This window comes from Palaemon carinicauda, chromosome 27 (genome assembly GCF_036898095.1).
Source record: "Palaemon carinicauda isolate YSFRI2023 chromosome 27, ASM3689809v2, whole genome shotgun sequence".
NCBI lineage: Eukaryota > Metazoa > Arthropoda > Malacostraca > Decapoda > Palaemonidae > Palaemon > Palaemon carinicauda.
Genome location: NC_090751.1, coordinates 34939238 through 34953986, shown reverse-complemented (window position 1 = coordinate 34953986; position 14749 = coordinate 34939238). Strand labels below are relative to the sequence as shown.

Here is a 14749-nt window from a genome sequence, read left to right as displayed (position 1 = left end):
ATGTGATGGTGAAAGAGAGAAGGGCCTGGTGGTATACCTGATTTCTATTTAATTGTATTTTATGTAGTTGAAGTTGAAGTAGAAAGCCGCTCTAGTTTGAGTAGAAAGGGGGAGAAAGGCTGTGAATGTAAAACAATTTGTGTAGATAAAAAGGAAATGAGAAAGTAAGAGAAGGAAAGAAATTTTACTGAAGTGAAAAAAATGAGGGACAGGTGAGATGTTCATTACTTTACGAAGAATAAGATGTTCTGTTGGGAGTGAGTACTTGGAAATATTTAATGACCAAATGTATTTCAGGATAAGATATGTAAATTGAGAGATTGTATCTAAAGTTAATGCCTTCCTTATCAGATGAAGAAAACTATTTGAAAATTTAAAGAATGAGGATGATAAAGAGCGACCGAGCTGATAGGTGCTGGAAAAAAAAAGCTAATTGATACACCTACCCTTAATAGATTTGTATTCACAATAATTTTTATCAGCAAAATTTTCTTCAAACATTTATATAAATGTAAACTAAAGAAGATTCCGAGCGATTTACCGTTTTTATTTCAATTCTCCTTACTATGTTATTACGTATGATATATTAATTAAAGAGAATAGTAATATAGAGGATATGTCATATCTCTTTAGTGTAACAACTCATTTTGTTATGAAATTTTTCATATTTATTTAAACTTGCTACTCTCTTCTCAACGAAATTTCCATTTAGAAAGTCCTTTCAGACACTTGGATATTACATTACGGTGCGTTTTACATAATATATATACTGGTAAAGTACTATAGTGGAGTTATGAATTGAGTGAGTAATTGGAAATTTTTTTATATATATATATATATATATATATATATATATATATATATATATATAATATATATATATATATATATTTTATATAAATATATATATATATATAAATATATATATATATATATATATATATATGTGTGTGGTGTGTGTGTGTGTGTGTGTGTGGTGTGTGTGTATAAATTAGATATATAGATAGACAGATGAATATATATCGGATTGGTTGAATAGCAGTGTTGAGCATATGTTTTTCTACCATCACAGTTTAGCCTTTGGCTCTTAAGAGTGGACACAATAATGCATAGAAAAAAATAATTCTAAATATTTATATGCATTTCTTTCTTCAATACTTGCTGTCTATCTTTTTCCTCACTTTTACCACGCCTCTCTCTCTCTCTCTCTCTCTTCTCTCTCTCTCTCTCTCTCTCTCCCTCTCTCTCTCCTCTCTCTCTCTCTCTCTCTCTCTTCTCTCTCTCTCTCTCTCAAATTTTTTTGTAGATTATTTTTTAGAATTTTTTTATAAAAGCCGGGTTTGCGTACAGGCACACACACGCATGTATATGTATATATATATATATATATATATATATATATATATATATATATATATATATATATATATATATATATATATATACAGTTTATATATATATATATATATATATATTTATATATATATATATATATATATATATATATATATATATATATATATACAGTATATATATATATATATATATATATATATATATATATATATATATATATATATATATATATATATATATATATATATATATATTATATATATATATATATATTCAATTAAGCTAAAAATTGTTTTTAATGTCGATTTCACTTTGGCACATGATCTTGAACTCACAGGGAAATTAATTTAATGTAAATAGGGCCTACTTCAGCTCGACCAAGGATTCAAACCTCAGCGCCAAGTTGAAATAAAGGTAAACTATTGAATTAGACCATTCAGCCGTAAAGATAGATAAGAGTCGATTTCAACTCTATGGTATACATTCTTTGGGAATTCAGGATATGTAATTAGAATCGAGACCAACCCTTCTCCACCATTACAGCTGATTGGTATGTAGATAACACTTGGTCGTTTTATGATAATTTTGTCAATATCACTCGAATCCACTCTGCCACGGGATCACAAACCAATAGAGAATTTTATTTTATGATTAGTACTTCCATTAAATGACCTTATCAGGGACACGCAAGTTGTTCACAAGGATGATAACTATTTGAAGCTCGTTATTCGTGATTCGTGCACACCAGAATGCAACAGCCCGTGTTTTTCAATCAAGTGTTTCTTTGACTCTCTTCCTCTCCAGCAAGAGGACTGCACGAGCTGGCTGTTAGGTGCGAACAGAGAGGCAAGATGAATTCAGCTGAGTATTGAACGAGACGAGATAATATACAGCTAGCTGAGAGCAAGAATGACGCGAAATTTAAACAGTACAAAACATGCTATAGCAAGCGTAAGCAGGTTGATTATCAATGCTGGGGAGAATGAGAGATACCAAATAAAGCAATGCTGTTACAGTGTACGACCGTGTATGAAACACGTGCGATACAGGACTATTTGTAGCATACTCCAGATCTTAACCTGGAGCCTTAAGAACTGGTGCTGTGGGGCTTTCTTTGATTTAATATCTCCAGTGGAAGGTCTTTGGAACTCCAAATGGAAGTTTAAGCTTCATTGGAGATCCAGATGTTTTCAGCAGTATTTTATATATATATATATTTTTTTGAGTCCAGAATATCTTCAAACTGTGTAAATGCGCTGATGAAAACCATTGGTTAATTGACTGGAACAGCTGTCTTTCAAAGTTGAATAAATGGGGCAACACTAATAAATTCTATATTTTCCTTCAAAATTTAGGTTTGAAGACAAGAAGAGATACAGAAAACTTATAAAAATCTTCAAATAATTTGTCATAAGTACTTTAGTATTTAATGAAGATATACACTCATACACACACACACACACACACACACACACATATATATATATATATATATATATATATATATATATATATATATATATATATTATATATATATATATATATAATATATATATATATACATATATATATATATATATGTGTGTGTGTGTGTGTGTGTGTGTGTGTGTGTGTGTGTGTAAGAGAGTGAGAGAGTGCGTGTATAAATTTCATTTTCATTAAAGGCAATCTCATATTTGTCAACATGTTTCCTGTAGGAATGCTCATATTTACGTAGTTTCATCAGCGCGAGGCTTTGATAAAAAGATGCATCGACTAATCAATTTAATTTATTTTATGAATGCAACATTTTTTCGACAAAACTATGCCCTTAGCAAGTGATTACTGATTCATTTAAGTTTTATAATCCCACTTATAAATGAGGGTTCAGCTAAAATTATGATTAATCCATTTAACAATAATAGATTAAAGGTTACAGGAAAAATAATGAAAAAGGAAAGTGGAAATAATTCAAAATTTCAGAGATCATATAAAGAATATAAGGTGGAAATTTACTGAGCATGTGCTGAAATATATTCACATACATACATACATACACACACAGAAACTACAGCAAGCTTATAGATGAAGCTGTGAGCATCACCCTCCAAGGGCCAACATTGAACATTCAATAGGAGACTAATTCATAGAAAAAGTAAATGATAATGTCCTTCGACGTCTGAAATCATGCGATTTTCCGGAGGAACGTCACCTCCTAGAGGGAGCCCCTGGCCTCTGTTTGACCCTAAGAGCAGAGCGGTCTTGACCACCTGACCTCCACAACGGTTGGTCTCTTTGATGATGCACATGTACGTGTCTGTGCATAGGTTTCTGTGTGTGTATGTATGTGAATCTAATAAGCACATAGTCAATTTACCCTTTATAATCTCCAGAAGACCTCTGAAATTTTTAATTATTTTCATGTACCCTTTTTTTTTGTAACTTTAAGTATATCATTATTAAACTAAAGGGCACTCAGTAGAGCGCAAACCTCCACCGCGGCAGCTTAATTCTTGACCTTTGCTTAACCTTGACATTTGACCTCAACATGTATTCATGGGCCTGGTTTTTCATACACTCGAATATAATGCAAGTTTGAAGTCTCTGTGACAACGATGTCCAAACTATGGCTGAATACGTGAATTGGACATTTTTCTTGACTGTGACCTTGACCTTTGATCTTGACCTTCCTAAATTTGATAATTTTCAGCTTGTTAGATAGAACCTAATTCCTGCAAGTTTCATTTCTCTACGATTAAAATTGTAGCCATGAAACTGTTCACAACAAACACACAAGTAAACAAACACAAACAGGGGGTAAAACATAACCTCCTTCCAATTACGTTTGCGGAGGTAAAATGAATGAAATTTAATAATCGTTTCTTCAACAAAAGTCTCATGCATGTAGTTAAAAAAAATTATCAAAAATATGAACATTCCTTCAGAAAACACGTTGACACAACTAAGGCAATTGCCTTGAATGAAAATTATATCAGAGCGAAGAATTTATCCCAAAAGCATTGACATATAGACACACACGCAAACACACGCACATATATATATATATATATATATATATATATATATATATATATATATAGAGAGAGAGAGAGAGAGAGAGAGAGAGAGAGAGAGAGAGAGAGAGAGAGAGAGAGAGAGAGAGAGAGAGAGAGAGAGAGAGAGAGAAATGTGTACAAATTAGGAGGAAAGCGTCCATATAGATGAAATAAGGGGAGAGAATAGATGATCGAAACATTTTGTATAATGTAAATACTCCTTTTTGAATAGTAATGGTGGCATAATGATAATGGAGAAATTTATATTTATAAATATATATATGTATATATATATATATATATATATATATATATATATATATATATATATATATATATATATGTGTGTGTGTGTATATATGTTTGTGTGCTGGTGTGTGTGTGTGTGTGTGTATATATATATGTTTGTGTGCTGGTGTGTGTGTGTAAATATATGTATATATGAATAAATGTTTATATATATATATATATATATATATATATATATATATATATATATATATATATATATATATATATATATATATATATATATATGAGTTTAGGGAAAAATGTATTTACGTTATGTATAGCTCGATAGGTTACATACAGGTAGTCCCACAAGATTCGGAGTAAGTATTTTCTTTAAGGCAGGATCGAATCTAATGTGGCCGATCCCATCTGGGTTCCATAACGTTTTGGACAGATTCACGTGGATCGTTATCTACATCAAAGTAGCTTCGAATATTTGCAATGTATCCCATTTGGAATCGTGGTTGATATTTCCTTATTTAAATTACTAGAATTCTGGTGTCTGTATTTTATGGGTTGTTGGTGCTAGACTTTTCTAATGAAAACACTTTCCATTGAAACGGACTTTTATCATGTATTTATTGACATCTGAAGATGCCACTGTATTTTATAGGTTAGTTAAAGGGATTTTCTTTCCCTAAAAGTTCACTAATCTTGCAAGTGCAACCCATGGCAAGGTATGGCCTTTTTATTTATAGTTTTTGTTTTTTTGGCTCCCGCATTATGTAGACGAAAATTCTCCTGGTTCGCTCTTTAAGCTGGTTTTTCAAAGATTTAATCAGGGCATATACAGTAAGGGGATTATGAATTATATGGAATTCTTGATCTTTATTGTCAGGTGAATAAATCTTTAGGACACTTAGTCGTGGATTGCTTGTCAGACGAACGTTCGCTGAAATCGGATTAAAAAAATAAAAGTTAATAGCGTCCACCAATTCCACCAGAACATATAATGCCATTTATCAATTTCATGGGTTACATTTTCAAAATATCCCATATATTAAGGCAGAGGCTCGTGGACTGTCCAATCTGCGCCTGAATTTCTGTATATAGAAATGCAAATTAGGTGATAAATCATTATTAAATACACAAAGTTCCATTTTTTCCCCAAGGCCAAGCGGGAAATAATGGTCGGCATTTAGAATAATTTACTGTCGGATTGAAAATTCTATGGAAAATTCTGTCGATATAATTAGTCATTTGTCGTTTTTGTCAGCACATTTCTGTCATTGTAATTCTTGGATGACCTCGTGTCTTTTTGTCGATCCTACCTCTATTATTTTGGTTTACATGCAAGCCATTTGACGGTTTATTTCATGTTAAGGCTAAATGCAATTTTAGGTCGTTGCATAAGAATTCATATTACCATTATCATCTCGAGACGGGAATCTTGGCTGACTTTGGACTTTATTGCAAAGAATTGAAATAAGAGGATTTTGTTTTGTTTTGTGGTTGGTGGTGTAAACGTATACTGAGCAGAGAAATAAATGTATTTGGTAATTTTTTTTTATTGTAATATGCATTGTGATGGCCTCTGAAGCTGTTCATTATTGACTGATCCGATAGTATACACTACAGTAGAATTTATACGGTGCATTATAGTTGATATAAAGAAAATATTCTTCAGGAGTACTTGGGACAGTTTGAGCGTTTGGGAATATTTTCGTATGGTGCTTCATTGGTTTGCCGCAAGATTTTATTTGCCTATTTCAAAATAATGAATAAAAAAAAAAAATTCCTCGTGTCGGTAGAAAAAGAGCTGAAAATACTCCACTCTTTCACTTCGGAATTGGAAACTTCTTCACGCGATATTTCATCTGATTAACAACCCGCCAGAAAGCTGCTAACTAAAATAGAGTGATTTGACGCTACTGTCATGGGTAGCTGAACTCATAAATTGGCGCTGAAGAGAGAAAGAGAGAGAGAGAGAGAGAAGAGAGACTACAGGTGATCAGCCATTATCACCTGCCGGCCATATTGCTCAAAGAGAAAGCTTCCGTTGGACCTTCACTTTCACGAGTCCCGAGGGGTGAGAAACTTTTTTTTTTTCCTTATTAAGTTTTAGAGATGGAAATCAGAATTCTTTGTTATTTTAAGCGTATATTATTGAAGATTGATTTCCAATGTGGCGTGATAAAGAAGATTGAATATCTAATTTATCACATGATTTTTTATGTACACTTTGAAAGGAAGGATTTCGTGATATATGCTCACTTTCACGTATATTCTTTAGTTATGAAGTATTCTTCTGTCTTTATTTCAATCACCCAAGGGAATACATCTTGCTATTTAATGTTTATTTTATTCGTCACTTACCTCCTTCAATGAGAGGGGAAATTGACAGGAGCTGGGAATATGACTGAAAACGTGGAAAATTCATTCTGGATTTGCTATTGTTCCAGAAAGCGGTCTTTGGCAGTCTCTTCATCCACAGCCATTTAAACGCTGCTGCAAGTTTGGAAATTTCAGTGTTCAGTTGGAGATCAGACAGAAGCAACTATGAAAGCGTCTCTTTTGGTGAGTTATTGTGGCTTTTTATGGTGGGGCCAATTGTTAAAAGTTAAAAATTTTCCATTCTCAATAATTGAAAAAAAAAATATGTTGTAGAATGTCTCGCTTTATTTGTGGCACATGGCTTTTCAATTGCAGTTTTCAAAATAATCTTAGGATTATAAAAGTATTCTTATTTCAGCCAAGTGAAGTGTTTTAGATTTACTTGAAGGATTATTCTTATTGAATTATATATTTGTTATATTTTCATTACTTTTGATGTTTTTTTCATCAAATGACACAATACAGTCATATTAGTTTGCGTTCAGGAAGGATCTTTTTTAAGTAATGCACAGGCAAATAATTATGACTAGATTTTTTTACAAAAACGTTCTCTCTATTATGGATTGAGTCATATGGCTAATGTCACAAGGCCCAACAGTTGCAAAAAAAAATTATTTAAAGAATATATATATATATATATATATATGGTTATATATTTACTATATATATATATATATATATATATATATATATATATATATATATATATATAGTGTATATATGTATATATTTATATATATACACATATGTATATATATATATATATATATATATATATATATATATATATATATATATATATATATATATATATATATATATATGTATGTATGTATGTATATATATATATATATATATATATATATATATATATATATATATATATATATATATATATACATATATATATATATGTATGTATGTATGTATGTATGTATGTATGTATATGCACTGAATAATTAGCGGAATGATAAATGTGAGAGCAACCAAGAGAAAAACGAATGAGAGAACTTTGAAACACTGACGATGTTATTTCATTGAATTATAATGAAATTTTTGCTCTTGGAGAATTGTTAATATTACGCCTTTAGGTAAATGTAGTTGTGTTTAGCTCTAGCCCTGCTGATTACCGGCCAATTTTCATAATTTTCATATTACTTAAAGTTTTTAACATCTTTTGGCAAAACGTCAGAAGAGATATGCTGAAGATGATAATCTTTTCCCTATTCTGCAATTTGGCTTTTGCAAAACTCTTGGAGCATGTGAGGCTCTTACAATTTCCAATGTTGTACAGAAATCCCTTGATTGTGGTCAGCAAGTTCTTATGATTGGCCTTGATTTTAGTGCTGCCTTTGACCGTGTTGATCATGAGGCCCTTGTTTTCAAACTCAAACAGTTGGGAGTGGGTGGGTTTTTTTCTTAGCATCATTATTGAATTTTTAATAGAGGCAAAGAGTTGTTATTGATGGACACCATAGTGAATGTAGGAATGTAATATCTGGTGTTCCTCTGGGTAGTGTTCTTGACCCATTACTTTCCATACTATATACACATGATATGTGGTTTGGCATAGAAAACAAGCTCGGTGAACATGCAGATGATGCTACTCTATCTGCCTCCTTTCCATCTCTTGAATGTAGATCTGGGATTGTTGAATCCATTAATAGAGATATAGCTAAAATATGTGCTTGGTGCAAATTATGGGACACGAAGTTGAATCCTAACAAAACTCAAAGTATGATTGTAAGTAGGTCGAGGACAGTGGCTCCTCAACATCCCGATCTCTTCATTGATAACGTTTCTGTAACGAGAGACAGCTCCTTAAAATTTTAGGCGTGATTCTTTATTGCAAATTTACTTTTGAGAAATAAATTTGGTCTATTTCTTCAATTGCAAAAAATATTTATTGAGAAAGTAAGATTTTTAGTGATCTATCTATCTTGAAGATTTTTTCAATTTATTCTACCTTGTTTTGAATATTGCTCTTCTCTCTATCTTTAGTTGTTGACTGTCATTTTAATTTGTTAGATAGAAACTTTCGGTCTATTAAATGTTTTTATTCTTGGTCCTGATATTTATTTCTGGCACCGTCGTTCAGTTAGTTCTTTATGCATGTTACATAAGATTTTTCACAATTCTGACCAACCATTGCATTATGATCTTCCCAGACTGTACATTCTATACTTAGTACTAGGTATGTAATTAATTCTAAGGCTTGCTTCACACGAGAGGCTTATTTTTCCGCACGGGAAATTTTTCGTTCTTTAGGATGTCAAAAAGCATGTCTTCACACAACATGATTTTCCCCAATTGGCCTCGTAGTTTATGTAAGCTGGGTGGGAGTGAGGTTGTTGGTGAGCTCAAGGTATGTAGAGTACATAGACATTAAGTGCGCTGATGTGGATATTGAATATAGATTATAAATATATAAATATAAATTTGCAGTTAATGTTTTTATGTTGGACAGGTTGACATTTGTCTATCTTTATATAGTTTACATATGACAGGTGTATTATAACATTGTTACTGATCTTAAGATATTCTATATTTTTTATTAAGTGTTTCTCAAGTAGTGTTTGTTTATTTCCTTATTTCCTTCCCTCGCTGAGCTACTTTACTTCTTTTCCAAATTGGCTTCTACCTTATCTAATAATAATAATAATAATAATAATAATAATTTATTCATTAGGCCTATAAAATAGGTACTGTTGATTAGACGCTGTTGAGAAGAAAATGGATAAAAGGGTTATTTGAAATTGAGAAAATATTTTAGTTTTATGTATAGAATTTTACCATTTCCTTATAGAATTATAAGATTAAATTTCATCTACTTTCATAGTTTACGCTTCAGATTATCGTCCCAAAAGCTAAATTCTCCGGGGGGTGGGGGGTTGCTGTAAAATAAGTTGGGAATTAGTTCTTTAAACAAAAAAAACTCATAGCAACACTTTCCCAATTCGTTCACGATTAAATAAATTACTGGAATCCATACGCTTTCATTTTCAGATGTTACAGTAACCGAAATTACTTGAAGAACACCACTGGAAATTTACTGTTATTTATCATTGTAAATGACGAAGCAATATCTAGTCCTTAGTCTTTGGAGGAAAAAAAAAACCTATTTGGAGTAAATTACGAGGCAGTAGTTGTGAGACTTTCCCTCTTCTGCTGACAGTGAACTTCATAGTTTCACTATAGCTTGAGGCTCACACTCTAACGCAGTAATACTGAACTTTCGCTAACCGCGGTCCTTTCCAACGATTATGTTGTGTAGTCTGCTACGTCACGGATTACCCCTATCAACACTTATCCTCCGATTGGAATTAATCATCCCGTTTGTTGGAGCATTTTTGTTGTAACTAGTAACACTGACTCTCACGACTCGTCTCCTGCCTTTTCTGACTTATCATGTATTTAAAGTTTTTTTTTTTTTTTTTTTTTTTTTGTTTTTTTTTTTTTTTTTTTTTTTTTTTTTTTGAGCTTTCTGATTTATTGGTATTCTTATTTCGTTATTATTAAGCCGTTTATAAGGGTGTCTTCAGGGAAAATAAAAACACGAGGGACACAGTTACATACCCAATTTAATTACATTCACAATTCATGCACCCTTGATTTTTTCTGGACTCATCCCTTATGTAAGGAAACGCCCTTCCAAGACACACAATTTATACGCCCTTGGTTTGTTTGATGTGACTTATGTTGAATTTGATTACGTGTTAAAGAAAAACATGAACACCAAAGGAACTGGTAATGGGAATTTAGATAATCGCTAAATTGGATGAAGAAGGACTTTACCGTTGCCTTCCATTCTTCCATTCTCTTCAATTATTATTATTATTATTATTATTATTATTATTATTATTATTATTATTATTATTATTATTATTATTATTATTATTATTATTATTAGCTCAGCTATAACCCTAGTTGGGAAAACTGGATGCTATAGGCCCAATGGCTCCTATAGGGAAAATAGCTCAGGTAGAAAAGAAAATAAGGAAACAGATGGAATAGTTTGTCTGGGAGCACTCTCAAGCAAGACAACTCTAGACAAAATAGTGGAAGACCCTGGTACAAAGGCTATGGCACGAATTAAAAATAATTTTTCACTGAACTTATGAAGGGAGTTTCATTTGAATAAGATACGCGTAATATATCAAGCCTGGAATGTCTCATATGCAGCTTCCAGAGATAAGAACAAATCTACATCATAATTATGGAGTCTTTTAATATTCTTAGTCTTTGGAATAGAATGAGTACCTATTCTGTAATACTCTCGGTTATTATAACAATACTTTCATTGCCCTCTGACCACGATTGTTGCGACGTCAGCTCATATAAAATGAACCAATCTGTCCCTTCTATGATGACTCTCGCTCAAACAATTTCCCCTTTGATTCCAGCTGGTATTCCTAGGATGCCTTGCTCTGGGTGTCCTTGGCTATCCCCAAGGTGGGGGAGGAAGCTACAAGCAACCTGAAGGCTACTTCCAGTACGTGAACGTTCCAGGACACAAGGAGTACGAGTTCGGCTGGAACCGAGGCAACCCCCATCACTACATCTCCCGCTTCGAGCAAGCCAAGGATCACAGATTCAGGACTAGGGTAAGACTCGACATAAGGACCTCTGGGTCATTATTGAGTATTAATATTTTTCTGTGGTTAGTTTTGTTTGTTTTTGAAGAAGGTACGTTAAATTTATTTTGTCATAATGATATATGAAGCAGAACATTAGTAATTTTACTGCTATTATTGTTTTAGTATATTTTTGTTTTATTTAATTTACCTCCAAACAGCTTATATTAAGAGTAAAATTGGGCAAGATTTTACAAGTTCATACGTCGTAGGCAATTAAGTTAAAATATTTCTTCAAGTTGATAATAAACAAAAAATTGTATCACTTCTCCAGGTCAAGTGGTCTGACACCCACGAAGGCTATGGCGAGCACTACTGGGAATATAACCACAGTCCAAAATACCCGGAACATCACGACGGATACAAGGAACCTGAGCCTTACCACGCACCCGAACCTTCCTACGGTCCCCCACCCAAGGCACACGGGTACTCCTCGGAAAATATTCCCGTCATCTTAGTAGACGCCCATCAACCTCGCATTCCCAGCCCAGAGGAAGTCCAGTACATCGAACCTCAGTCAATTCCTGCCGTTTTGCAATACGAGGATCGCCACTAGTTGCGTTCTATTCGTCCATTTTCTTGTTTCCTTGGGAGGAAATGTAGTGCCTGAAGTTCCCGTCATTGTTATAGCAGTTTTGTTTTATATATGTTAATTTGTTGTCCTGTATCATTTATGTTAAGTTAATGCTTTTTTATATTTATGAATGCAAAAGTTACACCTTTTATTAACGTACAAAGCACGAAGTCAAATTAGTTTTCCACTAGGTCGTGTTTCGCAGTAGGGCTACTTCACTCTAGTCTACGGGAGAAGCGGAGGGAGCTTAGCATCCTCCCTTCAGCCTGTATTATTGACAGTCCTTGTCTCACTGGCTGGAAAGCCATAATGACTAGCTCTGCTCATATCAAGAATAGTTGCAATGCAATTGAAAGGAAAACTGAACAAAGTAAAGTTCTACAAATAAGCAACATTTCTGTTTTGGTTGATATAGTGCTTACGGTCTGTGATTATCATTACATTTTAGTACAGTACCATTATATCATTTTTTTACCTTCAAAATTACATTGGGTATGTACTTGAACGTCTGCCACTCTCGTTCCATGGTAACTCCATCAATTTTAAGACGTATGTTTAGAAGCTTTTAATTTTGTACGTTTTTCAGTTTTCCCATTGTTGCTTCCGTAGTGTTAAGCAGAAAATTGTTAATGTTCAAATACTTTTTGTAATAAACTGACAAAAAAAAAAATTCTCTCTTGATTGGTCATGTCCCAATTTTAAATAAATCATAAATTGTAGTTTATTGCACGCAAAGAGAAATGACCTGCCTCGGAAAACTACTGTGATCTATCGTGTCATTGCTGAACATAATTCGAATGTCATTCCCTAGTGAAAATAAAACTGCATATTATTCATCATGTTGATATCTTCAATGTTTTAAAAGACAAAAGGAAATTAACGCAAGGGAATGCACTTTTGAACACCTACGAAGACATCTCTCATATTTTAATCTAACAGCCAAATTATCCTATCCTAGCCAGGGTCTTCGTCCCCGGTGCTCCACCCACCATTGGTATCCTATGCTGTGGAATCTAAGAAACAATTTTGTCTCGAAGCTTCTTTGTGGAAATTAAAAATATTTATATATGTATCAAGTATATATATATATATATATATATATATATATATATATATATATATATATATATATATATATATATATAAAATATATATATTACAGTTATGAAGCTGTTCCCATTACATTAGTGTCTTCAGAATACTAGAACTCACATGTAACATTTCTTCTCTGAGGAGATTCGAAACGGCAACGTCTGGCTTTCCGGCGTGTCAATAACCCTGGCAGGTCAAGACGTTAGATGATACCCAATGATTACGTTCATCTTCTTCATCAAGGTCCACTATGTAATCCACCCGATCGTGACAGATGCAGAACCAAAGATACGACATTAGTCCCCTGGTCCTCCAGGCTTTACTAGAGGGAATGTGGACCATAGCGGAAATTTCATATAATGGCTCAAGTTCCTCAATGCGGCATTCTTCATTCCCCAAAATTTGATTTCCACTGACATTTCATATTGCAATGTAGGCTTTTCTTTTAGGTCTTTTTAGCGTCCTTTCGGTCCCTAGCTTCATCCCCTTTATAGCCGTCTACTATAATACTTTCTCTCCTCGCTTCCTTTCTTTCATCTTTCTGTCCAAGCACTTCAGTTTTTAACTTCATATGGTTGTGGTGGGGTCTATAGGAAACGTCCCTGCTTGGCGATCTTCTGGACACTGGTTTGAGACTCGCTCAAGCTCGATAGTTTCTTGTAGTATCTGCAACCTTACCATCCTTGTAAGCAAAGGATGAGGCCGGGTTTGTATGACCCTATAGGTCTACCTACATAGTCATCCACAGCTATTGCCTGTCCCTCCCTAATCCTTGCTTGGGTGGAGAGGGGTTATGGGTGTTGATTATATGCTTATATGGTCATTCTGTAGGTCATTGCCACTGCCCCTTGTCTCTGCATTCATGAGCGATCTTTAAACTGCAGGGTTATTTTGCTGTTGCACAGAGGTGTAAATGGCCTCCCAGGCCCCAGTGCTGGACCTAATGGTTCAAACTCATAAATCCAATCCAATCATAACATTTACATTGAGTGTCGTATGGATGTATACATTTTTTATCCCGTGGAACTTTTGCATGAGCTCCGACAAGCCAGGGTTAAAAGAATACTGCGACAAGCTAGCTCACACGACCGCACTCACACACATATGAACAGTTTATGATAAAAAGTCATCTTTACTCTTCAATAGTAATAGGTTTCTTTGCCGTTTCGATGTGGAACTTTCGTATAATTTCTGAATATTTGCATATAAAGATTCTCAATTGAAATGCGACTGAAGATGCAAGAATGTTGTATGATAAATGTAAGTAAATGATACTGCTACTGCAAAAATCATCTTAATTTTATCTAAAACTTAACTTAAGCAAATTTGCTAGACATTTGTTGTGGTGGAAAGATCCTTGACTTGTAATCGCCAGACTGGGGTTCGAGTCCCACTCAAACTTGTTAGTTCCTTTGATCGCTGCAACCTCACC

At 33.4% G+C, this 14749-nt stretch overlaps 2 protein-coding genes across 2 annotated transcripts in view; both read left to right on the top strand.

Annotated features, from left to right (window-relative positions):
• Window positions 1–7100, top strand: part of Dlish (Dachs ligand with SH3s) — a 117150-nt gene extending 110050 nt beyond the window's left edge. Inside the window, exon 11 of the transcript XR_011040093.1 lies at window positions 7086–7100. The gene's annotated coding sequence lies outside the window, so the exon portion shown is untranslated. The remainder of the gene's footprint in view (window positions 1–7085) is intronic.
• LOC137620675 (uncharacterized) lies at window positions 7090–12864 on the top strand. The gene is made up of 3 exons (XM_068351022.1): window positions 7090–7200; window positions 11421–11621; window positions 11926–12864. Exons 1-3 carry the CDS (start codon window positions 7183–7185, stop codon window positions 12205–12207), a joined length of 501 nt encoding a protein of 166 aa, XP_068207123.1. The 5' UTR covers window positions 7090–7182; the 3' UTR covers window positions 12208–12864.
• Window positions 12865–14749: the final 1885 nt, after the last annotated feature.

What these genes read in the sequence shown, in the direction of transcription:
- LOC137620675 (XM_068351022.1), top strand. An exon ending in ATCACAGATTCAGGACTAGG is followed by an intron (nt 11,622 to 11,925) that starts GTAAGACTCGAC and finishes TCACTTCTCCAG; the next exon opens with GTCAAGTGGTCTGACACCCA.